The 27382-nt window shown below is 60.1% G+C and overlaps 1 protein-coding gene across 2 annotated transcripts in view; it reads left to right on the top strand.

The window, feature by feature from the left end:
- Positions 1-27382, top strand: part of CLMN (calmin) — a 73767-nt gene that overhangs the window by 26314 nt on the left and 20071 nt on the right. For both annotated transcript variants that reach the window (XM_084879102.1, XM_084879101.1), the window contains exons 2-6: positions 15101-15162; positions 20278-20373; positions 22460-22543; positions 24901-24993; positions 26853-27043. In XM_084879102.1, coding sequence (XP_084735228.1) covers positions 15101-15162; positions 20278-20373; positions 22460-22543; positions 24901-24993; positions 26853-27043 — 526 coding nt within the window. The remainder of the gene's footprint in view (positions 1-15100; positions 15163-20277; positions 20374-22459; positions 22544-24900; positions 24994-26852; positions 27044-27382) is intronic.

The following is a 27382-nucleotide window of genomic DNA, read 5'->3' as shown; positions in this document are numbered from 1 at the left end:
GAGCAGCTGTCTGTGCCGGGCCTCCCACCATGGCTCGCAGATGCCGTCTTTCCCTGTGTCTTCACACCATCTCTATGTGTGCACTTGTTTGTTTGTTAAAAATATTTTTATTGATTTCAGAGAGGGAGGGAGAGATACTTCAATGATGAGAGAGAATCATTGCCCACACTGGGGATCGAGCCCGCCACCCAGGCCTGTGCCCTGACCGGGAACTGAACTGTGACCTCCTGGTCACATGCTCAGCTTCTGAGCCACGCCAGCTGTGCTCTCTGGGTGTTTAAGGACCCGGTCACACCGGGTTAGCCTCCCTCCATGGCCTCCTCTGACTTGTTACCAAAGAGGGTCAGTTCTGAGCACTGGCAGTCAGGATGCCAACATGTGAATTTTGAGGGACACAGTGCAGCCCCTGAGAGAAGCACCCCCACCCCCGAGCATGCAGCCGGTGACGGTCTAAGAGAGGACCCCCATTGTGCTGGACCCCAGAGGGGGCAGCCACCTCAGAGGCGTCCCCGGCCCTCTGCTCTGTGGGGTGGGGGTGGGGCCTCCGGGGAAGGGCTGGAGGAGAGTGGGAGACCCCAGCCTCCCTTTGTGTCCCTGACTCCGGGATACAGTGTCAATCCCAGAGATTGTCTGTCTAGTGCACATGCCCCAGGTACGCTGAAAAGGAGATTTGGGGTCCAATTCTAGTTCTGAAACTTTCTGGCAGCGTGGCCTTGGCACGGGCCCCCAGGCTCACTTCGCCATGGCTGAGGTGGCCATAGTCCCTGCCTGCTGGACTCCTGGTGGCAACGGGCAGAAATCTAACGGGAGCACCAGGCACAAGAGGTGACCCACCGCCCTGGGGTTCCTGGATGAGGTGGGAGCAAGCACCTGGCAGGCAGGGACCAGCGGAGCCGAAGGCACGAGACCAGATTGGGCATCCCCAGCTGCGTCCCTCCTCCGCTCTCATCCACTCTCATCCTCTAGCGTCTGGACTGACTTTCTCCGCGGAGTGGAGGTCAGAGCACAGTCTCCCCACGGGTCTCTGTCCCTCCAGGTCCCAGCTCCGGGGAGCGGCTCACGGCCCAGCTGGGCTCATGTCCTCTCGGCCAGCCCGGCTGTGACGACGGGGGTGACAATGGGGGGTTCTGAGCCAGGCAGGGTCCTGGCCTAGACCTGGGGAGCCACGGTGAGGCAGGAGGGCTCCGTCCCCTCACCGCCACGGGCAGGGCAGGGCGGGGCAGGGCAGGGCAGAGTGGGGCAGGGCAGGGCAGGGCAGAGTGGGGCAGGGCAGGCAGGGTGGGGGCAGGGCAGGGCAGGGCAGGGCAGAGTGGGGCAGGGCAGGCAGGGTGGGGCAGGGCAGGGCAGGGCAGGGTGGGGCAGGGCAGGGCAGGGCACGGGGAGGCAGCCTCTGGCGGGAGTCTGCGCTGTCCTTGGGAGAATTAATCAAGATGGTGTTCCTGAGGTGCTTAGCCGACAGCCGGCCTCCGACATGCTAGCCCCCCTCTCCCCTCTCCTCTCTCCCCTCCCCTGTGCGATGCGAGTTAATTAAAGGAGATTAATGTGGATTAATGAGGTGCAGGCGGAGTATTTCTGACACTGAGCACATGGAGGCCCCCCTGACAGTACTGTGCAGGTTGCGGCGGGCGCTTGGCCATGGAGAGCTCTTTCCTTTACGTTGGCTCCTTCGTGTCCAGGAGAGCGACTGCCAGCCCAGTCTGTGGAGGATGGAGGGGACTAAGCACGTCACAGGCAGGGCCTCGTCTGCAGGCAGCAGCCCGCAGGGCCTCACAGGGTGAGGGGAGCATTCCCGGAGGAGGGAGCATGGCGGGTGGAGGGAGCATTCCGAATGGAGGGAGCATCCCCGGTGGAGGGACCATCCCGGTGGAGGGAGCATGGCGGGTGGAGGGAGCATGGCGGGTGGAGGGAGCATCCAGGGAGGAGGGAGCATCCCAGGTGGAGGGACCATCCCGGGAGGAGGGAGCATCCCAGGTGGAGGGAGCATCCCCGGTGGAGGGAGCATCCCAGGTGGAGGGAGCATCCCCGGTGGAGGGAGCATCCCAGGTGGAGAGAGCATCCCCGGTGGAGGGAGCATAGCGGGTGGAGGGAGCATGGCGGGTGGAGGGAGCATGGCGGGTGGAGGGAGCATCCAGGGAGGAGGGAGCATCCCAGGTGGAGGGAGCATCCCGGGTGGAGGGAGCATCCCGGGTGGAGGGAGCATCCAGGGAGGAGGGAGCATCCCAGGTGGAGGGAGCATGGCGGGTGGAGGGAGCATCCAGGGAGGAGGGAGCATCCCAGGTGGAGGGACCATCCCGGGAGGAGGGAGCATCCAGGGAGGAGGGAGCATCCCAGGTGGAGGGACCATCCCGGGTGGAGGGACCATCCCGGTGGAGGGAGCATCCCGGTGGAGGGAGCATCCTGGGTGGAGGGACCATCCCAGGTGGAGGGACCATCCCGGTGGAGGGAGCATGCGGGTGGAGGGAGCATGGCGGGTGGAGGGAGCATCCAGGGAGGAGGGAGCATCCCAGGTGGAGGGACCATCCCGGGTGGAGGGAGCATCCCGGGTGGAGGGACCATCTCGGGTGGAGGGAGCATGGGGCTGTTCCCTCGGGTCCCCATGTGACCACAGCACATGGCGGTGGGCTGTGTGACTGCAGGCGAGTTCACTAGCCTCTCTGTGCCGCAGCAGCGTCCGCATGTTTACAGTGGGGTGAGGCACCTGCCTCGCAGGGTGAGGAATCCAGGGGGAAAGCCCTCCCACGTGCCGTGCTTGGAGTGCAGGGTGTGCTCTGGGGCGGCCTGCGCCCTGCATCACCCACATGGGGACCCGTCTGTCAGTCCTGGCGCTGGGACGGGCTCCCACAGGCCGGCCTCCGGCAGCGGGACCGCGTTGCTCAGGGTCCGAGGCTGAAGTCCCGGACGGACGTGCTGGCGGGGCTGGTTCCCCTGGGCCTCTGTCCTCGCTCTTGCGTGTCCTCCCGGTCTCCTCTGTGTGCGCATGGTCTGGGTCCTTCCGTCCACACTCCCTCTTCTGAGGACACGTCAGCTGCCGCCCGCAGCAGCCCGGCTCGGCTCACTCCCCTCTAGCGCCTCGGAGGGCGGGGGCGGGCTTCCGCCCAGGACTGTGGCGGGGACACGGTCAGCCCCTGGTGAGTTGGATGGCGTGACTTTTCGCGATGTGGTGACCCACGGGAGCCGGCAGGTGTTTGAGGTGCCCACACACATGCCACGTGCGTGTGTGTTTGCGTGTCCCCCGGGACTCTGTTTGGCTCGGCCAGCCCTGCGGTGCCCTGGCCTGCCCCTCCCGCACCTGGCCGGAGGGACAGCGCGGGAAGCACTCCCGTCAGAGCGGCAGGCGCGGAGCCCGCACTGGACCCCTCCCGGGGGGCTTGGGCCGTGTCGTCTGGCTTTCTAATTAGTGAGGGGCTGCTCCGTCACCGCCTGCTCCGCGCCCCGTGCTCCGTGGTTTCCGGCCCAGGGAGAAAGGACCACCCGTCCTCGGCGGGGCCCGCGGCGGGAGCAGGAGGGGCAGGCCGGCCTGGCGCAGCCCGGCGGGGAGCCCCTTCCAATCAAGTCCGGCTTTGCTGGCCAATCCCGCTCCGCGGGCCGCCGGCCGAGGCAGGACCCCTGCGAGGAGGAGCCCCCTGCGAGGAGGCCCGGGCCTGGCTCCGGCCGCGGCCAGTGCAGACCCGGCCTCCGCTGTGCAAGAAGCAGACGCGAAGGCACGTGTCCCAGCCAAACGCAGGCCCGGGGTCCCGCTGCTGCTCAGGGGAACAGCGACTGAGCACGGGAGGAGGGGGTCCTCACAATGGCCCCCCAACTCCCTCCGAGACTCCCTCGCTCCAGGAGTCAAGGCTAACCTACCGGAGACACTTGGAGTTCTTTTTATTGCGTTAATATATTTTTATTGGTTTTAGGGACGAAGGAAGAGAGAGAGAAACATTATAGATGAGAATCATGGATCGGCTGCCTCCTGCATGCCCCACCCTGGGGATGGAGCCCACAGCCTGGGCCTGTGCCCTGACCGGGACTCAAACTGGGACCTCGTGGCTCATAGGTCGGCTCAGCCCCCGAGCCACCCGGCCGGCCGGGCGGGCGGATTCTCTTTCCTTCCGTGTGATCGGGCCCCGCATCCCCCCCGCCTGCCTGCGCCTCTGCTCCCGCACATGTGAGCGGAGATCCTGACGCCGCCTCACGGGCGCCAGCACTGAGTAACCACGGCCTGTCTCCCAGCCCAGGCCACGCCGGCCTGCGGGCCTGTGACAGCCGTGCCCTGCTCTCCGATCAGTGAGCTCCGTGACGGACTGGGCGACGCTCCGAACGGACGGGCGGGGAGCCGGTGTGCCTGAGCCCGCACGGAGGCCACGCTCTGGGCTTCCAGGGTCGGTCAGCGAGAACACCGGGCTCGCTGTGTAGCCAGGAGGCTGGACCCATCGCAAAACTGACACCAGGGCAGGGCCCCCGCGTTTCTCAGGATGAGGGGTGGCGGGTGGCGGCTGGACCCGCGTTGTCTCCGAGCTAAGAAGGTGGGTGTCGTCTGTGGCCCTCAGCCCTCCCCCACCCCCCCCACCCCCCCGGCCGCTGTGTTCAGACGCCACGTGGGGACGCCTGGGCAATCAAACGGCTCCGGAAGCCAGCAGGTACGGGTGCCGGTCCAGGTGGCCCCCGAGCAGACGCCCTGTGTCTTCGCCGAGCACAGCCTCTCCTGATGCCTTTCAGGGTCTCACTGTCCAGCCCACTTTTCTTTTCTTTTTTCTCTTTGTATTTTTATTGACCTCAGAGAGGGAGGGGGAGAGAGAGGGAAGGAGAGGGAGAGAGAAACATCAATAATGAGAGAGAATCGTGGATCAGCTGCCTCCTTCACACCCCACCCCGGGGATCAAGCCCCCAACCTGGGCCTGGACCCCAACCGGGAATGGAACTGTGACCTTCTGTCTGGTTCATAGGGAGCCTGGTTTGGGGTAGGTACTGAGCCCCTCATCCTGGGAGGCATTCAAGCAGATGCTGGATGACTGCTGCCTCGATGGCCGTGCTGGATGGGAGCAATGACCCCTCAGCCAGAAGACTGACCACCACGTGCTCTGAGAGGCAGAATCATTCTGGGTTCCTCTTGTGGCTGAGGAATTGGGGGCGATGACTGTCCTTGGACAAAATTTGATCTTCTGGGCAATTTTACCGCCCAAGTGGCCTTGTTTGAATTTTTTTTTTTTTTTAAACCTGTTTCAACTTAAATTTTATAAAAGAAGAAAAAATATCAAGTGTGATTATTTGGAGTCATTTTTCCTGCCCATGTGCCCCTTGGACTCTCCAGACAAGGGGTGCTCGGTGGGGAGCGCGGAGGGACGGGGGTGGGTGGTGTGACTAGCTCGCTGGGGTGAGTTTCGGTTGCGGAGGAAGGAGAGCAAAGGCAGGAAGTTCTGAGAAGTCTGGTTGCCAGCTTTGACTTTTCTTACTGGGTTCGGCGGTGGAGGAGAAACCCGAGTGGATTTCTCAGACTGGCAGCGTCTGTTTCCCACACACCCCTGCTGCCCCCTCCGTCCATCTCTGCTCTTCGGTTTTCTCATGACAGTGCTTGTCATGCAAACAGACCCACTCCTGAGGCCTGCACCCGCATATTCACAGCCGGGCTGAGCCGGGCACAGCCACCAGGAAGCTCTGGAAAGGCTGCTTAGATCCACCTGCAGCCCTCGCCTGCTCTTCTAAATAAAGTTTTATTGGAACACGGCCATGCCCGTTTATGTGTTGTCTCTCTGCTTCCGACCATGCTGCAGAGTTGACCAGCGGTCGGAGACCGAGTGGCCCACAGAGTATAAAACATCTACTGCCTGACCCATGACCCTTGGCAGGAAAATGTGGCCGACTCCTGGCCCAGAGCCGTGGTTCCCCATGGCAGCTCCTTGTCAGAACCGCAGCGGAGCCCTCACATAACGCAGAGGCCCCGGCCACGCCGGCCCAGACTCTCTCCGTCTGGAGTGGGCCCAGGCCGATGCGTTAACATTTCCCCGGTGACAGTCATGTGCAGCCACTGAGAACCCCAAGTCTAGTCCCGGTGGTTTTCTTTTAAGATGTCAGAGCTGGAATGTGCCATTCTAAGATTCCCCCTCATGGACAATGATCTGACCTTGACCTCAAGGTCGGAGTGCAGCCCTTGAGGCTGACCCACTGTGCTCTGGCGTAAGGGAGACCTTGTCCTGATGAGTCTCTCCTGAAGAGGGCTGGAGGTGAGCCCGTTGAGGCACAGGGACTCTGTGTGTGTGTGTGTGTGTGTGTGTGTGTGTGTGTGCACACATGAGTGTGTACATTTGGATGATTTACGTAAGTAATAACTTTCATCTGCTTTCAAACAAACGTGTCTCACCGAGGCCCCAGGGGTGTGTGCAGCGCTCGTGTGTGCCGTCTTGGCACAGCTCGGGCCCTGGCCCCGGCCTGGCCCCCTCTGTTCTCTCCTGTTAATTAACATGAAACTTTGGTGACGCGTGGAGCTCGGGAGAATGTGACACCTCCCGCCTTTCCCCATCACAGTTCCAGCGGCCTCTCCGCTCAGCAGAGGATTGAAACGCCGGTGTCACTTTTTGTTGGCAGGTAGACGTTGTAAATGGGAATTCACAGTTTGCTTTATCCCTCGCAGACATTAACCGCCTCGCGGACATTCACCGCCGCACAGACATTCACGCCGCGCAGTATTAACCACGTGGCCTTCCTGTCTTCTCTCCCAGGAGCTCCCCGGGCCTCCGCCCTCCCTGCTCTGTCCCTAGCGGCCTGCTCCCCGGAGCGCCCAGGTCTGTTAGCCAGAGTGACCGGCTCAGCCTGGTTTGCATGGGACCGCCCCAGTTTGAGCACTGAACACCCGGGCCAGTTGGGCCAGTTGGGGCGGTTGGGGCGGTTGGTTCACACAGCTGACTGGCCGTTGCATGTACATAAAAATGTTGGTATTCCAAGGGTGAGGGGCGTGTGTGTTTTTAAGACATGCCCTTGAAAATGCGAATCAAGGTCATTTGTATGAAGTGAGTGTTTCTGATGTCCTTTAAAAAAAAAAAAAAGCTGAATCCAAGAGGTTGAGCTAATCCTTCTATTTTAGGTTGTTAGAAATATATTTTTATTGATTGCAGAGAGGAAGGGAGAGGGAGAGAGAGAGAAGCATCCATGATGAGAGAGAACCCTTGATCGGCCGCCTCCTGTACACTCCACTCGGGGGACCGAGCCCACAGCCCAGGCCTGTGCCCTGAATGGAATCAAACCGGGCCCTCCTGGTTCGTAGGTGATGCTCACCCGCTGAGCCCCGGGGCCGGCAGGCGCTAATGGCCTGTGAAGCTCTGTGCCCGGGGACGCCCCAGCTCAGCCTCCGCTCTGCAGGGGAGCCACCCTGCGCTGGCAGATTCTTCTGGAAGGCTCTTCAGGAAGGTTTGCTTTGCCGGGGCTCAGCCTTCCCCTCGTGGTGCCGGGAGAGGGGCTCGGCCCGCAGTGACCATGTTGGATTCTTGGCCGAGTTTTTCCACCGAACGCTGGGCCCCTGCCTTCCTCTCTGCGATATTTCCCGTCGTTCCTGCCCGCCGAGGTTGCCGTCTCGACTCTTGCCACGAAGCCCGGTCTTGACTCCAGCTGCTCCCGTCAGGGAAGGCAGCGGGGCTGGGGTGCGCGGCCGCCCCATCTGGGGGGACGCTGAGGCCCCTTCCCCTAAGCCGGGGTTTTTATGGCCGGCGTCGTCCGTCGTAAATCAGGGCGGGCTGAGGGTTAGCGCTGAGGTTGGAGTCGCTCTCGGGGGAAAAACTAGAGCAGGCTTTTTATTTTGGGTCCCGGCACCAGCCCCACATGCGTCCAGAGAGCTTAAAACTTAATTTGCTGTGTAATTGGGCCTCGCCCTCCGGAGCCCTGCGCTCTGTGCTTTGGAGCAGGGAGAGGCCGGCAGAGCCGGTCGGAGCGGGCCTGCTAATTGGCGGCCTCGGGGACCCGGGAGGGAACTGGATGTAAGTCCCCGGTTAGAGTGCATTTGGCAGTTTTATTGGTGTCGGTGGGGGGCGAGGATTGGGGCCCCGGTCTGTGCCGGCCCCAGCAGGCTGCTCTCTCTTTGTCCCGGGGCCCAGGATCCACGCATCCCCGGCCTGGACAGGGGACAAAGGAGCCGCAGAGGAGGGGCTGCCTGCAGAGGGGGCGCTGCTGCAGAGGGGGCGCTGCCCCCATGGCCGCCAGGACCCGCTGGGCCCCAGGACTCTGCGCACTGTGTGTAGGCAGTGCCTGCTGCTCTGCCTGCGGTCCCAGGGAAGGTTTTACATTTTATTACCAAAGCCTCGATAAAAGCGACGTGGGTCAGAGCAAACACCGGAGGAGGAAAAACAAAGGAAATTAAATGCAAAGCTGGCCGCTGGCGCAGACCACATGGAGCCCGGTGTTAGGGCCGCCAGCGCCGGCGGGGAGCGGCCCCCGGGAGTCGGAACCAAAGGCCGCCGGCCCGGGGCTCTGCAGCCTGGCCCCTCTCCTGTTTGAAAAGCAATTGCCGTTTAATTTGTTTCTGAGTTTTATTTCTCACGTGAGCCAGCGTGGGGCCGGGTAATGAGGCTGTGCTTCGGGGAGGTGTTGAAAGATGGGGAAGGAGCGGAACCCCCGGGCAGGCCTGGCCGCGTCCGGACGGGGTGGCCTCTCCCCCGAGCCGCCCTGGACCCGGGAGTCCCTGGCACCACGGCTGGAGGGCACAGGCAGGGGCCGCCGGCAGGCTGGCCTGGGCACTGTCCGCGGCCGTGGTGCCATGTATGGCTAGTGTAGGCTTTGGGGTGGTGTGGTGAGGCAGCTGGGATGCATTTGATCCTCAAAACCGCTGAGTCCCTATAACGGTTCCGCCGTCCTGGGCCCTGGAGGGTGTGGAGAGCATCCTGGCCTCTGCCCAGTAGATGCCACAGAATGCCCCTCAGCGGTGACCATCCAAAGTGTCCCCAGCCCCCGCGATGTCCCCTGGGCGCAGAGTCCCCTGGTTGAACCCTGCTGACCTGCAGAGTGTTCCTACATGGGCACGGCCTGGGCTGCTCTGGCCACAGAGGGAAAGGCAGGAGGCCCCTGCCTAAGCGATGGCGCCGGAACCGTGGCCAGCCGGGGGGGAAGGGGGGTCGGGTCCCTCCCTGTCCCGGGTCTGTGTGGGCCCGTGGCCAGCCGGGGGGGAGGGGGAGTCGGGTCCCTCCCCGTCCCGGGTCTGTGTGGGCCCGTGCTGCCTGCTGCTTCTCCTGGGCCACGGGGTGTGCCACTGCGTCCCCTGCTCCGCCCCAGGGGGACCACGAGCTGGGGCACTTGTCTCCTCCCAGCTACTACCCGCTTCTCACACTGTGCTCCGCCGTCACCCCAGGCTGGTTAACACGCCTCCCGGAAGAGGGAGGGAGTCAGGAGGTCATGGGAGGTTTGAGGGGGGCATTAGCCTGTCAGCCGTTGATGCTGTGATTGGTGGGCTGTTTCGGGAAACGCCGTTCACCGATCACATCGAAATGGTGCGTAGTAACGTCTCTCTCCAACCTCAGCTGATAGGCACTAAAATGCCAATCGTGGTGATCTCTGGGTATGATGAGAGTTCAAGGTATTTTAGGTATATTTCTATATACTTTCCTAATGGCTTTAATTGTTTGTAATCAGTATATAGTTTTTGTAAACAGACTAGAGGCCCAGTGCATGATATTTGTGCACTCGGGGTGGGGGGAGGGTCCCTCAGCCCAGCCTGAGCCCTTTCACAGCCTGGGAGCCCTTGGGGGATGTCTGACTGATGGCTTAGGCCCGCTCCCCCAGGGGAAGAGGCAGTCAGACATCCTTAGTGCTGCATCCTTAGGCTCCCACCACTGCCGCTCCGCTCACCAGCCATGAGCCCAGCTTCTGGCTCACCTCGCCCACCCTGGAGTGCACTGACCACCAGGGGGCAGCTCCTGTGTTGAATGTCTACCCCCTGGTGGTCAGTGCATGTCATAGCTACCAGTCTTTCCACTGTTAGGTCACTTTGCATATTATCTTTTATTATATAGGATACAGCCACCGAGCCTTCCTCATGGGCAGAAAGAGCAGAAATTTTATGGAGTATGACATGGGATGTGGGTGTGAGGGGCTGTGGGCAGAGGGAGAGAAGGCCACGACTTCTGTGTAAATGACAGTGCTTGCGCTCAGAGCTGTGTCCCCCTCGGTGGCTTCTCATTTCCACGCCGTCTGTGTCTGGACCCGCTCCCGCCTGGTGGTGGTGCTTGTGGGTGAGCCCGAAGGCTGGGCCTCCCTTCCCGTCTCCGTCCGCGGAGTCCTGGGGCTGGTGAGCTCCTCGCCCACGCTGGCCGGCACCGGGCACCCCGGCCAGCCAGGCAGAGCCGGGATGGCATTTTACACCTCCGTTACTACTCCTGTTGCCCAGGAAACCCCAGAGGGCCCCACAGACGCCGTGTGAGAAGGCCAGACCTTCCCGGGCACCGGTTTCCTGCACCTTTACAACGTGATCAGGCGGTGGAAAAAAGGGGCCGTTGGGTTTATGGAAACTATATAAAGTTTATGGAGTCTTGGCAGGCCAGAGGGAGCGAGGGCCTGCGGGTGGGGGCGGGGCCTGGGCGGCAGAGAAAGCCGTGAAAGAGCCGGGACCTTTGTGTGGGACACCAGACACCCTCGCCCGAGGCCGGGCCGGGCGGGAGCAGGCCGGAAAGCGGAGGTGGTCCGGTGAAGTCCGTGTGAGCGGCCCAGTCACCTTCCTTCTGCAGAGGGAGGCCGAGGCGAAGGTTTCTGAGAGCAATGAGCTTGCCAAGGTCGCCCACGTGGATGGCTCTGATGTGAATGGCTCGCACGTGGATGTTCTACATTCACACCCTCTCTGCTGTGTACTGAGTGATGTGTCCCAGTTTCAGGCCCAACAAATATGGTCTCTGCACCCAGTTTCAGTCTGGGACTCATCTGTTATTCGTGGTTTCATCTTTTTTCTTTTTTCTTTTTTTAATGTTTTTATTGGCTTTTTAGAGAGAGAGAGGGAGGGTTAGAAGAAACATTGATGAGAAAGAAACATTGATAGTCTGCCTACTGCACCCCCCACCCCTCCCCAAGGGGATGGAGCCCATAACCCAGGCATGTGCCCTGTCCGGGAATTGAACTGGTGGCCTTTTGGTTCCTGGGTCAACGCTCAACCGCTGAGCTACACCGGCCAGGCTGTGGTTTAGCCTTACGGTCCCCTCATAGCTTCAGTCACCACCTTGCGCTCCTGTGGGTCAGCTTTGCTGTCCACGCTGAACTGTGTGTGCTCACGTTTGCCCACTGGCCGTGGCCGGGATGGAAGGACAGCCCCCCGGGCTTGGCTCTGAGTCGGGGCAGAGTGAGACCATGTCCGTGTCTTCAGGAGCCCTGACCTGTCCCACTTGTACCGTGGTATCCTCCCGTTCCTGGAGGGGCGCCCTCTGGGGTCTGAAACCGTGCCCTCACCTGGAAACTCCTAATTCACTTCTCCTTCCATGTGCGCTCCGTGCTGTCTGTGTTTTCTCTCCTGCTTGGCTGTGAATGCTTGGAGTGCTGATTCTGTGAATACTTAATTCTTTATCTGATTTTACCTGCAGGGTCTGGCATAGTTCATTGAATAAGTATCAGCTGGGAGAATGGGTGGATGGGTGGATGGGTGGGTGGATGGATGGATGGAAAGATGGTTGGATGGATGGAAGGAAAGATGGGTGGTTGGCTGGGTGGGAGGATGGATGGATGGATGAATGGATGGAAAGATGGATGGAAGGAAAGATGGGTGGTTGGATGGATGGATGGATGGGTGGATGGATGGATAGATGTATGGAAGGAAAGATGGGTGGTTGGATGGGTGGATGGATGGATGATGATACATGGTTGGAAGGAAAGATGGTGGGGTGGATGGATGAGGCACGTACAGACTAACGGACACCGCTTCCTCATTCACGCCTTTCTGCACAGTGAAACCAGCAGCCTCACCCAGGTCCTCCCAGCCCCCACTGAATGCACTCCTGTTCCATACTCCGCTCTCCCTGCCGCCATGTGGAGAAGCCGGCTTGAGTGCTAGGACGTGTGTGTAAATACTTTACAATCCCATAAACTTGTTTAAAGACAGTTGGGGGCGAAAGTATAAACTGGGGCAGCCTTTTGGGAGGGCGGTTTGGAAGTAGCTATTAAAACTTTAAATGTGCCTACCACAAGACCCTGCAGTTTCCCGTTTAGTGGTCCAGCACAGACACGCAGGCACAGGCTGTGCACAAAGAGCCGCACGCGGTGCTGACACAGGGTGCTCGGGGCGGTGAGAGCGGGAAGCAGTGAAGTGCCTTTCGGCAGAGAGATGGTCCTGGAACTCCGGGATGCCGCCTGTAGACAAGGCTGCGGAGGCACCGAGGTCTCTGGTGGGATTTGGGGAGGGCGTCTCCGACCTTCTGGAAAGCTCCAAGACTCTGATGCTCATGCCCTCAGCACATGCCCCCCCTCCCCTTCCTACCTCATTTCTCTCAGCTTCCTTTCTCCCTCCTCTTCCTCTGCACCAGTTACCTGAACGAGACATTTAATCCCTAGGCCTCCTCGCCAGCAGCCTTCCCTTCTAGGAAAGGAGGAAAGCGAGAGGAAAGGCGGCCTCATAAAGCATAATTACTGTCTGCCGGCCTTCAATTAGGAAGATTGAAGGGCACAATATTAAAATCTGATTTATGGGCACACTATCTGCCCAGTAATGAAGCCGGGGGAGAAAGAGAGCCGCAGTCACTGGAGAAAACCGGTGCCTTTCTCCCGTAGGAGACAAACGGCCTCCCGTTTGCTGTGAAATGTTTTCTGAAGAAACGAGGCATGGCCTTAAGTACGTGTGATGTGTCCGCGGCCTGGTGAAACCCAGCACTCGGTGACTAGAGAGTCCGCTTCCTGAGAGGCGTCGCGGCTGGAGCTGGCGGGGCTGTGGCGGGCCCAGCCCCGGGACCCAGACCCCCACATCCCCAACCACCCCCGGGGCCCGGGACCCAGACCCCCACATCCCCAACCACCCCCGGGGCCCGGGACCCAGACCCCCACATCCCCAACCACCCCCGGGGCCCGGGACCCAGACCCCCACATCCCCAACCACCCCCGGGGCCCGGGACCCAGACCCCCACATCCCCAACCACTCCCGAGGCCCGGACCCAGACCCCCACATCCCCAACCACCCCCGGGGCCCGGACCCAGACCCCCACATCCCCAACCACTCCCGGGGCCCGGACCCAGACCCCCACATCCCCAACCACCCCCGGGCCCGGGACCCAGACCCCCACATCCCCAACCACCCCCGGGCCCGGGACCCAGACCCCCACATCCCCAACCACCCCCGGGCCCGGAACCCAGACCCCCACATCCCCAACCACCCCCGGGCCCGGGACCCAGACCCCCACATCCCCAACCACCCCCGGGCCAGCGCCGGGCCAGGGACCCGCAGCGCTGGGGAGGGGTGGGGAGCGCAGCCTCGGCTCCCAGTCCCACCGCTGCTGCTTATTCGTGACTGACCCTTCGTTTCCTCATCTGCACGCTAGGAGCAGTGACCTCAGCCATCCTGTGGCCTTGACCTGTGTCCTCCTGTGACCTTGGCAGGTGGCCCAGGTCCCCCTCCGCCTCCAGGCGTGGCAGGAAGGGTTGGAACGGTGAACGGGGATGCAGGGCCTAGCTGGGTCCCTGCCCCAGAGCGAGCACTTGGTGAATATTTTCCAGTCCCCGTCGTCATTATTGCCGATGTTTCTGCCCGTGGTCGAAAGACCTGGGATTTGAACCCAGACCCCTCTCCCTCTGGTTCCCAGAGCCCAGAGGGGGCAGACAGGCCTGAGGGTGATGCCCAGTCCTGCCTCTCCGGCAGGTGCCTGTCTGGGCCCCGTTTGGTTCGTCTGGGGAATAGTCTCCCCACGCAGGCGGTGCTGCCAGGTGTCGGGGTGAACGGGAACACAGCTGATGCGGGGACCCCGGAAAGGGGAGCTCTTTCCCGAGAAGCCTGGGCGGGTGCTGTCGTGAGGGAGGCGCCGTCTGGTTCCGTCCTCCGGCCTCTGTGGCTCCTGCCGGTCCCTCCTCCCGGGAGGAGGGCACCTGTTTCTGGCTCTAGAGAGAATAACACGAAATAAGTAAAGTGCCAAAACCGGTTTGGCTCAGTGGATAGAGCATTGGGTCCTGGATTCGATTCCGGTCAAGGGCATGTACCTTGGTTGCAGGCACATCCCCAGTGGGGGGGTGTGCAGGAGGCAGCTGATTGATGTTTCTGACTCTCTCCCTCTCTCTCCCTCTCTGTAAAAAATCAATAAAATATATTTAAAAAAAAAAAAAGTAAAGTAACGCGCAGCCGTTGTTCCGGTTGCTGTGTTGCATTGACTGTGGCATTGCGGGTCTCTCGGGCAGCCTGGGAGTGAGCGGGTCTGACATGGGGACGGTGGCCGGCCAACATCACCACATTGGGAGGGGACAGGGCCGAGTGAGCGTCCACACCCGGGACTGTCACACACTTCAACCCTTAGCCTGCCTCCCAGTCCCTCATCCCTGGCCGCCGCCTGCCCGTCTCTCCTGGGCCCCGCTCCTCAGCCCCATGGCTCTGGCCCAGGCGGTGGGCAGTGCCATCACCTGTAGGTAATTTGTATCTTACCACCAGCACTTCTTTTAAAAACAAATTTATATATATATATATATATATATATATATATATATATATATATATATATTTTTTTTTTTTTTTTTTTTTTTAATTCATTTCAGAAAGGAAAGGAGAGAGAAACATCCATTATGAGAAGTAATCATGGGTCAGCTGCCTCCTGCACGCCCCCTACTGGAGATCGAGCCACAACCCGGGCCTGTGCCCTGACCGGGAATCAAACTGTGACCTCCTGGTTCATAGGCTGGCGCTCAACCACTGAGCCACCCCAGCACCTCTGAAGCTGCAGCGTCCAAGGCCCCGATGCTCAGGCGAGGTCGTGGAGAGCATTTTGTTCTGTGCGTCTCATTCTGTGGGTGCTTCGTCGACGGGATGTGCTGGGGATGGTGGCTGTGAGGTGCCACCTAACCCCTCGCCAGCCCCCCTGGGTCGTCCGGGGACCCTCGGGGGACCCTCCGGGCTGCCTGCCGTCCGCCCACACGCCCGGGGGAGGAGCAGGAGGGCCCTGTGCGTGTTCGTGCGGCTGACGTGTTCCTTTGTCCTCAGTGGAGCGGGAAGATGTCCAGAAGAGGACCTTCACCCGGTGGATAAACCTGCATCTGGAGAAGGTGAGCGGGCCCCTGGGTGTGGGGAACGGGGGCTCACCCGTAACCCAGTGCAGCTCACAGCCCGGTGAGGGGGTGAGAGGCGCAGGGCCGAGGGTCTTCCGTTGTTGTCCCTGTTGTCATTTACTCATTTAACCCCCCGCCGAGTGTGTGCTCACGCCTGGCATCGCGCTCGGGCCGGGAACGGGCATGTAAGGCTCGGTCCTGTCCTGGCGCCGTCAGTGCAGCTGGGGAAGGAAAGGTCGGCCTTTTTACTTATATTTATTGATTGCTTTGAGAGAGGAAGGCAGAGGGAGAGAGAGAAACATCAGTGAGGACCGGCTGCCTCCTGCACGCCCCCGCTGGGGATCCAGCCCGCAGCCCTGACCGGGAATCGAACGAGGGCCACCTCTTGGTTCATAGGTCGATGCTCAACCACTGAGCCACGCCGGCCACGCTGTTTTATCAGAAAGCTGCCTTACCGGGACTCCCCCACTCACATCCCCTCTTCCTCCGGACACCCCACCCTCCGGCCTCCACACAGGCCGCCCAGCGCCCGTGGCCCACGTGGTGGTCAGGCAGGCGTGTCTCCTTCGCTGGCGCCCCCCGCAGGGCGAGAGGAACTGCTGACTGTCCCGGACAGAACCCCCACGGGGTGTGTGGGGCGCGGGGCTCTTGGCCGAAATTCTCCTTCACGGAGTTGGTTTTCACAGCCCGGGGTGTTTTCCCCGCAGCACCCGGCCACCCACACCTCTGTCCCCCGCTGTAGGGTGGGGTACACCTGACCCCGGGGGTCCTGACCTCTGCAGGGGAGGGACTCCCTGTTGTGGGTGAAGTGGTGGTTGTGTGACGGGGGTGCGTTTCCGGCTCAGAGAGAGAAGAGGGTTTCTGGGAAGAAGCCCCAGTCCCCCCAGTTCACTGAACCCCGATTCCCAGTGTGTGTGAGGGCAGCCAGGCGGCTTTCTTCCCTTCTGTTGTGGGTTTTTTTTTGGTGTGTTTTTTGTTTTGTTTTGTTTTTGCATTTAATTAAAAAATCAGTCTAGGGAGGCACAGAGGGGAACAGAGCCAGTCCCCGCGCACTGGCTCACCCCCCCCCCACTCGCCCCGTCAGCGTCTGTCCTGCGGGGGCTTCTCCCGGCCTGGCCGGCCCGGCCGTCGGCGGGCAGGTGGCCGCGCCCGCTCGGGGGATAAATCAGGCAGCACCTGGAACTGAGGCCTAATAAACGGGGCGAAATTAACAGCCCCGCTTCCAACCCCGGGGCCTTCAAGAGGGCCTTTCATGTGCAGGAAACCCAGGCCTCCGCGGGGAGCGGGGCTTACCTGCAATTTGAAGGCTGTCAGGAATATTTACCGCGGCCGGCTCCTGGAGAAAGGCCCTCATTTACCGGAGGGTTAGGTCATGAGGAAAGCCCTGGGGGTGCTGTCTGCGCGGCCATACCGATCCCATGAAGCCCTCGGAGCGCTGGGCCCGGCGTGTTTGTCCTGGAGCCGTTCCCGCCCCCGCCTTCCTGCGGGTGGACGGCGGCCAAGGCCCTGCGCTGCCGCCGCTCCCAGTTGTGCTCGCACACGGCTCGGCCACAGCGGGCTGCTCGCTGGAGAGTTGTTTGTCCGTCCGTCAGGGGTGTTGGTTCGGTCTCTCCATGGCCGCCTCCCCTTAGCAGGAGAAACATCTCCTGGAGGCTCCACACGCCGATGCCCGTGCTCGGCCTGGACCGGCCCCCGGGGCTGCGGGAGTCTGAGGGAAAGAACGGCCTGCGGCTCAGAGTCCGTCCTATTGCCCTTTGCTGAGCACCTGTGGGTCGGATCGCCGTGTTGGACCCCCCGCCCCTCACAGGACAGACACCACAGGCCTCCAGGCTGGCCGGGGAGGAGCCTTCCGGAGGAAAGGGTGCCTTGGCCCCAGCTCCACCGTGGGTCTCCGGGTCACAGCTGCCCCCCCTTACACGTGTCCTCCTCTCCTCTGTGGACAGCACCTGCCGTTGTCCCCAGGAGCAGAGAGCACCAGCCTAGCCAGTCAGTGTCGCCAGAGGCCCCCACAGTGAAAGGCAGGGGGAATCTGTGCTGGGTGGGGCTCGTTAGCATTGGGTGAGGCTTATTAGCATTGGGTGGGGGCTCATTAGCATCAGGTGGGAGCTCATTAGCATCAGGTGGGAGCTCATTAGCATGGGGTGGGGCTCATTAGCTTGGGGGGCTCATTAGTATCAGGTGGGGGCTCATTAGCATTGGGTGGGGCTCATTAGCATCAGGTGGGGGCTCATTAGCATTAGGTGGGGCTCATTAGCGTGTGATGGGGCTCATTAGCATGGGGTGGGAGCTCATTAGCATGGGGTGGGGTTCATTAGCATGGGGTGGGCTTGTTAGCATTGGATGGGGCCATTAGCATGGAGTGGGGCTCATTAGCATTGGGTGGGCTCATTAGCATGCAGTTTGTGGATTCTGTTCCCTGAGGGTCTGTTGCGGTAGCTCTTCACCAGGCAGCATGAAAACGTTAGTTCACAGAGACCTTTCTCTACTAGGGGTGTCGAACTCAATCAGAGAAGGGGCCAAAATCTAAAATCCAGCCTAAATCGCGGGCCGAATGGTTTACTGAACAGTCATAAACTGACAATGTCATAAACTGACAGCGGAGTGCAGTGATGACAGCGCGGTGCGGGCCACATTGCAAGGCCTGGCCGGCCGGATTTGGCCCGCGGGTCTTGTGTTTGACACATGTGCCAAGTCTAAGCAAAGCCTCACATGAGCCCTGAACAAAGCCCCTAGGAGCGGGGCCTCTCGGATGAAGGGGGCACAATGGCTCAGCCTCCTTCTCGGCCCCCAGCCCCCAGAGGGCACCTGCTGGCCCGGGAAGCCCGGTGTGCAGATCCCTGCGCTGGAGCATCCGACCCACAGTTCCAGCGGCCTGTGGACTCCGGGCCGCGTGAAGCCAAACCCTCGGTGGGCGCAGCACACCAGACAGCAGGCCCCCAGTCAGGGCTCAGAGGAGAAGGCCGGGCTGGGAGGGGGGTGTCTGCCTCCTCCCGGCCAGGCCCTCCCCCCCCAGGTCCCGTGCGGAGAGGAGCCTTCCTCCGGGCAGCAGGGAGGCCTGGTGAGCTAGGGCCCAGGGGCCATTTACTGGCCCGGGAGCCCAGAGCGAGAAGCAGTGGTGCGCAGAGACGGTGCTTCTAGGGTGGCTCCTCCTGCAGGACTCAGCCCTGAGGCATCCGTGCCTGGCACCCGAGACCGCAGGAGGAAGCCACTCCGCAGGAACCTGGTTTGCCCGGTGGGGTTGGTCTGGGCACAGGTGCTGTGCGGAGGACAGGACTTGTACTCACTGCAGCTCTGTCCCCTGGGGCGGGTCACATCCCAATCCCGACCTTGGAGCCAAGGGTGCTCAGGCCCAGGGAGCTGAAGGAACGTGCCCAAGGCCAAGTTCAGTTGCGGGTAGACCTGGATTTGAACTCAGGAGTGTCTGGCCCCTTGCCTCTGAGTGGGACGGGCGGAAGGTGCATCCTGAGAGAACAGTGTGTCTTAGGAGGCCTGGGTGGTGGAGGGAAGAGGCAGGCACCATCCACTGGTTAACTTTTTTTTTTTTTTTAAATATATTTTATTGATTTTGTACAGAGAGGAAGGGAGAGAGATAGAGAGTTAGAAACATCGATGAGAGAGAGTCATCGATCAGCTGCCTCTTGCACACCCCCTACTGAGGATATGCCCGCAACCAAGGTACATGCCCTTGACCGGAATCGAACCTGGGACCCTTCTGTCCCCAAGCCGACACTCTGTCCATTGAGCCAAACCGGTCTCGGCCACTGGTTAACTTTTAATACGATTTTAATTAGCTCAGTCTGCTCTAATGGGCATGTGGCACGTTGTCTAGCTAACCATGTAGATGTGCATCTAATTCAGCTTCTCAGACGCTGAGATCCCAGCATCTCCCCTCACCCAACTGCCAGCAGCCATTGGGCCAGCTGTGTGTCCAGCTGTGTGTCCGGCTGTGTGTCCATCAGCACCAGCCTCCTCCCGGGTCCCTCTGCGGGGGGCCCACCTCCAGACTAGGACTGCACATGGATGTGACCACGGGCCCCTCAGGGAGACGTGATGCTGGGACCAGGGAGCCCTGCCGACATCGGGACCGAAGCCCAAGGGTCGCTGACCCGGGGTCACGCCCTCTCGGGGTGGGTGCCGGCGGCACTGTGTCAGCCCGTGTGACCTGTGAGGAGCAGGGCTGCACCAAGGAGCCGAGTCGCCCAAACCAGGCATGTCGCTCAGCCTCTTGGAGCCTCGGGCCCCCTCAGCGGAGGTGGAGAGCTTGCCCCAGGGCGTTGGATGCGAGCCTGCTTCTAGAATTACCCTGTTTCCCCGAAAATAAGACAGTGCCTTATATTAATTTTTGCTCCCAAAGATGCGCTAGGTCTTATTTTCAGGGGATGTCTTATTTTTCCATGAAGAAGAATACGGTACACATTTATTGTTAAATGAAAATAAAGGACATTTATTACCTGTATACGGTACGGTAGTACGGTAGTTGTCAACACAAACCAGACAAACTGTGAATCCTACAGTATCAAGAATTTACTCATTTATTCAATGACAATCATGTCATCATCTTCTGGAACATCATCATAACAATCCAATTCCTGAACTTCCTGGTGAATTTCTTGTGACTCCATTTCTTTCAGAATCAGTGGACCAAATCTCTCATGTTTAGCCTAGGAGGGGGGCCTTATTTTTGGGGGGATGCCTTATATTTCACTCAGAAGGAAACCTGTAAGTAGGTCTTATTTTCGGAGGATGTCTTAGTTTCGGGGAAACACGGTAGTTCTTCCAGCAGGAGGCTGTATCCCTCTGGCATGCCTTTCCTTTCTGCCCCGAAGAGCAGCGTGGGCGTCATAGGACATTGGGGTCTGAGATCTCATCTTAGAAGGGTCCCCCTGGGCCACTCGCTCTATGGGGCCCCTGACACAGTCTCCCCGCAGCTCCCGGCCACCCGCTGCTCGGGCATCCCCCGGGGAGGGGGTGTGTGCCCTGTGGGTGGGTGGGCCTGACTGCCGTGGACAGATGTGGGTGTTGGGAAGTTCTCTCCGGAGTGACAGCTGCACAGGGAACTGGTTCTGGGGTTACTGGTCTCTCATCGCCTGTCTCCTCCCCCTCCTTGCGCAGTGCGACCCTCCTCTGGAAGTTAAAGATTTATTCCTCGACATCCAAGATGGCAGAATCCTGATGGCGCTGCTAGAGGTCCTGTCCGGGCGGAACCTGGTACGTACGGCGCTGGAGGGTCAGGGAGAAAGCTAACGCCGAGGGAGGCGGTGCTGGCGGCTTCGGCCAGCTCAGACCCACGCCGAGGGCGTCCTGGCCCACGCACGTCCCACGGCGCACCGCGGGGGGAGCGGGTTGTTCGACGTTCCTTCCTCGGAGATCAGACTGACACGGTCCCGCCGGACCAGGCAGTATCCCCTCTTTCCGTTTCCTATAGCGAATATCCGTTAGTCGTTAGATTAGGGGTGTCGTACTCAATCAGAGAAGGGGCCAAAATCTAAAATCCAGCCTAAATCGCGGGCCGAATGGTTTACTGAACAGTCATAAACTGACAATGTCATAAACTGACAGCGGAGTACAGTGATGACAGCTCGGTGTGGGCCACATTGCAAGGCCTGGCGGGCTGGATTTGGCCCGCAGGCCTTGTGTTTGACACATGTGCGTTAGATGAACACGTGCCCAGTGTCTCCTGTGAGTATGATAAGGCAGAGTAAGAGCTGGCTGGCCCTGTACGACCACAGCGACAGCGAAGAAGCAGGGTGGTGGCCATGGAGAAAGAGCCTCCTCGCCGGAGACAGCACGGAGGGGCCGGGAGCATCGTGCTAAGCGCAATAAGCCCGTCGGAGAAAGACCAGCGTCATGTGACTGCACTCATATGTGGAACCTAATGAACAAACTAAAGTGAAGAACAGAATAGGTCCAGAGACATAGCAGCATGGACCAGTGCAGAATCTCAGAGGGAAGGCGGGGTGGGGGGTGAGACGTGATGAAGCAAAGACTTTGTGCACATTGCATCACCATGGACACAGACAGTAGTGGGTGGAGGCCTGGGGGGTGGGGGGTGGGCGAGCTAGCAGCAGTCAATGGGGAGGGGACAGGAGGACATGTAATACTTTCAACAATCGCCGAAACCGGTTTGGCTCAGTGGTAGAGCGTCGGTCTGTGGACTGAAAGGTCCCAGGTTCGATTCCAGTCAGGGGCATGTACGTTGGTTGTGGGCGCATCCTCGGTAGGGGGTGTGCAAGAGGCAGCTGGTCGGTGTTTCTCTCTCATCGACATTTCTAGCTATCTATCCCTCTCCTCTCCTCTCTGTAAAAAATCAATAAAAATATATTTTAAAAAAATACTTTCAACAATGAAGATTTGAAAAAATAGTAATAATCAGGATGATGGGCAGGTATATTATAACCAAATGCTACCATCCATCCCAAGGCTGAAACGAACTGCCAGCTTCTAGAACCTTCTTATAAGTATGACCAGAACGGAATTGAACCCGCTGACCTTGAGGCTGTTGCACTTTGATAAGAGGCAAACCCCGCCCCCCCACCCCCCCAGGCTGGCCCTGCCCCCTCAAGATGTAGATGTTTATCCTGATGGTGCTCCCCTGTGGCCAGCATCACTGGGGCTGGGGCTTCTGCAGGTACCTCCCCCTCCCTCCCTGTCTGTTTCCTCCTCCTCCTCCTCCTCCTCCTCCTCCTCCTTCTTCTTCTTCTCTCTCTCTTTCTCTCTCTCTCTCTCTCTCTCTCTCTCTCTCTCTCTCTCTCTCTCTCTTCCCTCTTCTCTGTCTGCCTGTCTCTCTCCCTGACTCTGTCTCTCTCCCTCTCTCTCTCTGTCTCTTTCTCTCCCCCTCTCTCTGTATTCGCCCCTTTCTGTCCCGCCCCCTCCCTCCTCCTCTCTGTCTGTCTCTGTCTCACCTCCCCCCCTCCTCTTTCTCTCTCTGACCTGGGATTGCTGTTCAGGAAGCTCTAGGCCAGCCAAAGGGAACATCTGCCCCCCGGCGGGGCTGGCGGTGATTTAGCAGCTGCCGCTGAGGCTCTGCTCTCAGGAAACCGTCAGGGGGAGCAGAGCACGGCCGGGGGCTCTGAGGGGGAGGCGATCAAAGGCCGGGAGCTGGGTCCAAGAGAGAGAGCCCGGCTCCTCTGTCCCCTGCTTAACCCCAGGGTCCCCCACGCACCGGCTCGGCCTTGTGAAGTCCCAGGTCCCATAAATAAGGGGTGGGCTCGGCTGGGACCCCGACTTCCCCAGATGGATGTGAGCGGCGGGCGGCGGGCGGCCGCGCTGGCTGACGCCATCTGGTTTGTTTCAGCTCCACGAGTACAAGTCCTCCTCCCACCGCATCTTCCGGCTCAACAACATCGCGAAGGCCCTGAAGTTTCTGGAAGACAGCAACGTAAGTACGGGGCCGCCTGGCCAGCAGGCCCCTCCCCGCAGCGGCCGGACAGCGTGGAGGGAGCGCCGGCCACGGGAGGCGAGGAGGGAGCCTGGGAAAAGGCAGCCAAGTCCAACGTGCACGGCACCTGCTACGGGTCTGGGCGATGCGGCCCGGCCCCTCCCCGGTGTCCGTGGACGGGGCGGACGGGCCAGCTCTCAGGGTCGGTGGACATTCCCTTCCGCTGAGTCAGAGCGCGGTGAACAGCGCAGGGTCACACACACCCCCCGCGAACCCCGCATCCGGGAGGCGTGTGGGGCGAGAGGAGAGGGGAGGGGAGCAGGAAAACATGCAGGATTCTCCCCTCTGGGATGGAACTTTCTAGACGGCCATTCGCTGCTTCTGTTTGGATGCTGCGTCGTGTCCTGCGAGGGCACGGGTGGCCCTGGCGGGATGCGGTGTCCAGAGCGCCCTCAGGTCGCCTCCACAGCAGGCGGGGGGACACCGCAGCCTGCCCCCCCGCGGCCTGCCTGCCCCCCCCCCCCGCGGCCTGCCCCCCCGCGGCCTGCCTGCCCCCCCCCCCCCGCGGCCTGCCCCCCCGCGGCCTGGTCAGAAGCCCGTTCACTGGTGCCCCCGGCGGCCAGCAGTTTGTGGGCACCGTCCAATAGAACTGTTCTTGTCGTGAGGCAAACCATTCAGAGACCCAGTTGTCCACTTGTTTACACGTGTTGAAGTGCTGCTCAGAAAGTGCGTGTGCCATTGATCGGAACACGTGGTCATCTGAAGGAGCGAGGGCTGGTGAACACGGGGTGGGTTCATGCTTCCCAGGCAAGATCTTTAACGTGTCTTTAACTGGTTTTGAAGTGTGTGATGGTGTGTTATCATGAAGCAGAATTACTTTGCCGTGTCTTCTGGCCCATTCTGGCCCTTTTCTGGATCAAAGCATGGTTCAAGTTGATTATTTGTTGTCGGTAGTGATCAGTATTGGTTTCACCTGGTTTTAGAAGCTCATAATACACCACCAAATCCCACCAAATGCAGAGCATTGTCTTCTTTCCGAAGCGATTTGGCCTTGCAGTCGATGTTGATTGTTGACCTGGATTTACCCATGATTCTGTGTGTTTGGGATTCTCAGAATAAATCCACTTTTCATTGCCAATCACAATTCAATGCAAAAAATACTTTTTTTTTTGTGCCACTGAAGCAACATTTTACTGATGACTTTTCGGTTTTCCATTTGTCTTTCGTTCAGTGGATGTGGCACCCATTTTCCTTCCTTTAAAATCCTTCCCATTGCTTGTAAACGATCGGAAATTGTTTGCTGAGCAACGTTTAATCTTTCTGCAAGTTGTTTTTGAGTTTGTCACGCATCTTCATCCAGTAATGCCCGTAATTGTCGGTCTTCAAACTTTTTCGGTTGATCTGGACATTCTCTGTCTTTCACATCGAAATCACCACTTTTAAAGCGTTTAAGCCAGCGTTCACAAGTTCCTTGAGATGGAGCATGTTCACCATAAGCTTCCCGAAGTATATGATAACTTTTTCTTCAAAATAAAGAATTAAAGCTTCTCGTAAATGCTCTTTTTTTTTTTTTTGGCACGAAATTCGGCATTTTTAAGAGTAAAAATATCTATGATGTTAACACCTTCAGCACATTTAACACATATAGTTTTGAAGCTTGCTACCAATACAACAAAATAGCATCCATATCAAATCGCACATACATCCACATGTGGGTGACTCCATCGATGGAAAAGAACCCGCATTACTAACGGTGCGGCTGGCGCTTGTAAGGAGCTAAGCGGGTGCCTGTGCGGGGTGAGTCCTACGTAGGTGATGGTGAACCGCCCCTCGCACACCTCTGCCTGCTGTGCCCTGAGAGGCAGCCTCGGGCAATGCTGAGCAGCACAGGTGACAGAGAGACAGGCCCACTACCATGGTGACCAGACGTCCTGCTTTTGGCGGGACAGTCCTGATTTTTAACAATTTGTCCCGATTAAATCGGGACTTTTTAAAAGGCTGCGGGACGCGGGACCAATTGTTAAAAATCGGGACTGTCCCGTCAAAAGCGGGATGTCTGGTCACCTTACACTAGACCTCTGGTCAGCAAACTGTGGCTCGCGAGCCACATGCGGCTCTTTGGCCCCTGGAGTGTGGCTCTTCCACAAAATACCACGGCCTGGGCGAGTCTATGTTGAAGAAGTGGCGTTAGAAGAAGCTTACGTTTAAAAAATGTGGCTCTCCAAAGAAATGTCCGTCGTGCTGTTGCTGTTTGGCTCTGTGGACGGATGAGTGTGCCGACCGCGGCCCCGGGGCATCAGCAGTCGCCCGTTTCCCTCGCGGTGGCCCCCCTAAGCTGCCCCATTGCTTCCCCGCAGGTGAAGCTGGTGAGCATCGACGCGGCAGAGATAGCGGACGGCAACCCCTCGCTGGTCCTGGGGCTGATATGGAACATCATCCTCTTCTTCCAGGTACGAGCACCGCCTGTCTGTGCCGCGGTGGCTACTCTGGCTGCTCGGGGACAGTGTGATTCCGTCCCCGGCAGGTTTGGCTACTCCGTTCCCTGGAAAAGAACCGAGGGCTAAAGATTGGAGCCCCCATGATTTTAAAAGCGGCGGGAGCTCTGTTCCCCAGGGGAGTCTGTCCATCCTCTGGGGGATGGGAGGGTTAAATACTCGCCTCGAGAAAATAGCTGTATCTAAAGCGTCACGGGGCCGGGGAAATGCTCCCGGAGAGGGGGCGGGGAGAGCTCCTTCCTGAGGGAGCCGGGCTCAGCGGAGGGAAGGCCGCCTGGAGAGGTGCATGTAGGAAGAGGCCCGGGGGGCGGAGACGCCCTTTCCGTCCATAGCAGCGGCAGCCTCTGCTTGGAAACGTGGCGTCGGGGAGAGGGGCGGGCTGGGCCGCTGCGAGGGCGGCAGTGGAGGTCACGCTCGGCCTCTCCCGGGAGAAGGAGCTCCGCTCACCTTCTCACGCCCTGGCTGGAAAGAGGACGCGGGCGCACCACTGGGCCGCCGTGCCCTCCATGGCGGCCATGGGCTGGGGCTGGGCTCCACGCTTATGTGTCAGGGAGGGACAAGGTCTGGGTGGGACAGATGAAGCTCTAGGTGAGCCTTGAACTTCCACAACCAAAGACTCTCTCTGAGCCTCAGTGTCCACACGTAGGACAAAGGGGGCCTGGCCGTGATGCGTGCCGAGCAGGTCAGGGCTCTGTTATCTGCAGAGGCCGTTGCTCCCTGAGCTCCGGAAACACCCTGAAGGTGTGTGCAAAGTCAAGGCCTTCCGTCCCCCAGGGCCGTGGTCGGCAAACTCCTCAGTCCACAGAGCCAAAGTTCAACAGTACAACGACTGAAATTCCTTTTGAGAGCCAAACTTTTTAAACTTCTAACGCTACTCCTTCCAAATAGCCTCGCCCAGGCCGTGGTATTTTGTGGAAGAGCCACACTCAAGGGGCCCAAGAGCCGCATGTGGCTCGTGAGTTGCAGTTTGCCGACCACGCCCCCAGACCATCACCCATTCGTTTCGTACCTGTCTGTTGAGTTTCTGCGAGTTGCCAGGCTCCGGGCATGCCCAGGCCTCAGCCATGACCTCTGGGATCACCAGTGAGGCTGCCGCATCGTTCACAGCTCCTTGGGCAGGCCGCCTCCGGGTGTGAGCAGAGCTGGAAGGGCCCCGAGCAGGGGCTGCTCTCCCGGAGGGATGAGGACAAGGACGCACACTCTCATCCGTCACGCCAGCCCACAGGGAGGGGCATCAGGGCTGGGTTCTGACGGGTGGGTAGGAGTGTGCTAGCCCAGTGCTCCTCAGACTTGACTGGGCACACGAATCGCGGGAGTGGGAGGGGCTGGGGGGAGGAGGAGGTGGTGAAACGCGGATCTGACTGTGGGTCTGGGGCAGGGCCTGGGCGTCCGCCTCTCACACGTGCCCGGGATGGGAACCGCCTCTTGGGTGGCCGGGGTTCCGTGATGCAGGAAGGGACACCCAGGCAGCGGGACCCGGGAGAGCACGGGCCGTGGGCTCGGGAGAGTGTGCTGCGTTCTGGGAGCCATAGGCCACGGTGCGGGAGGACAGGGGAGTCCGGCCAGGAAGACCTCGTGGGAGTGTGGCCTCAGTAGAGAGACTCGGGGAGAGATGGCTCCTGGGACTGTGTCACTGCCCGAGCACTGACCAGGCACACACAGCCGGCAGCCACCATGCGCGGCCCTGCCCCCTGCCCCCGCATCGGGAAGGGGCCTCCCCTGTCTGCATGAGCTGCTCCTCCACTCGGCTCCCTGGAGTCAGAGAGGGTTTGCTCGGGGTCTGTCTCGGGGCTGAAATGTTCTTTTCCTTCCAGATTAAGGAGCTCACAGGGAACCTCAGCAGGAGCTCTCCACCGAACAGCCTGTCTCCCGGCTCCGGGGGCACCGACTCCGACTCCTCCTTCCCGCCCACGCCCACCGGCGAGAGGAGCGCGGCGCTGTCCGTGAAAGACCAGCGGAAGGCCATCCGGGCGCTGCTGGCCTGGGTGCAGCGGAAAACGCGCAAGTGAGCCCCTGTGGACGCGGCCCGGCCGGGGAGAGGACGGGGTGGGCGCCGCGCGGGGGGCTGCGGCCAGGAGGTCTGGCCGGTTCCGTGCCGGCGGCCGCAGGGAGCTGGCGGGGCAGGCTGCGGGGCGGTGTTAGGGTTTGTGCGCAGAGAACTGTGTGCAGAATGCGGTCTGCAGAAAGCTCCTGAGAATACTGAGCAGAGGGCCTGCCCCACGTCCAGTCCCACAGCGGGCTGGCTCTTGGGTCCTGGTAGCATGCACACATTTCTTATGAAGGCCGAGGTTCGGCCAGGCTGCACCCACTTAGAAGCCGGTAACAGGAAAGGTATTGCTGAGCA

The sequence above is a fragment of the Pipistrellus hanaki genome, assembly GCF_964339955.1.
Source record: "Pipistrellus hanaki genome assembly, chromosome: 1".
Taxonomy (NCBI): Eukaryota; Metazoa; Chordata; class Mammalia; order Chiroptera; family Vespertilionidae; genus Pipistrellus; species Pipistrellus hanaki.
Note: the sequence above shows the minus strand (reverse complement) of the source record. Positions and strands in the feature narration are given on the sequence as shown.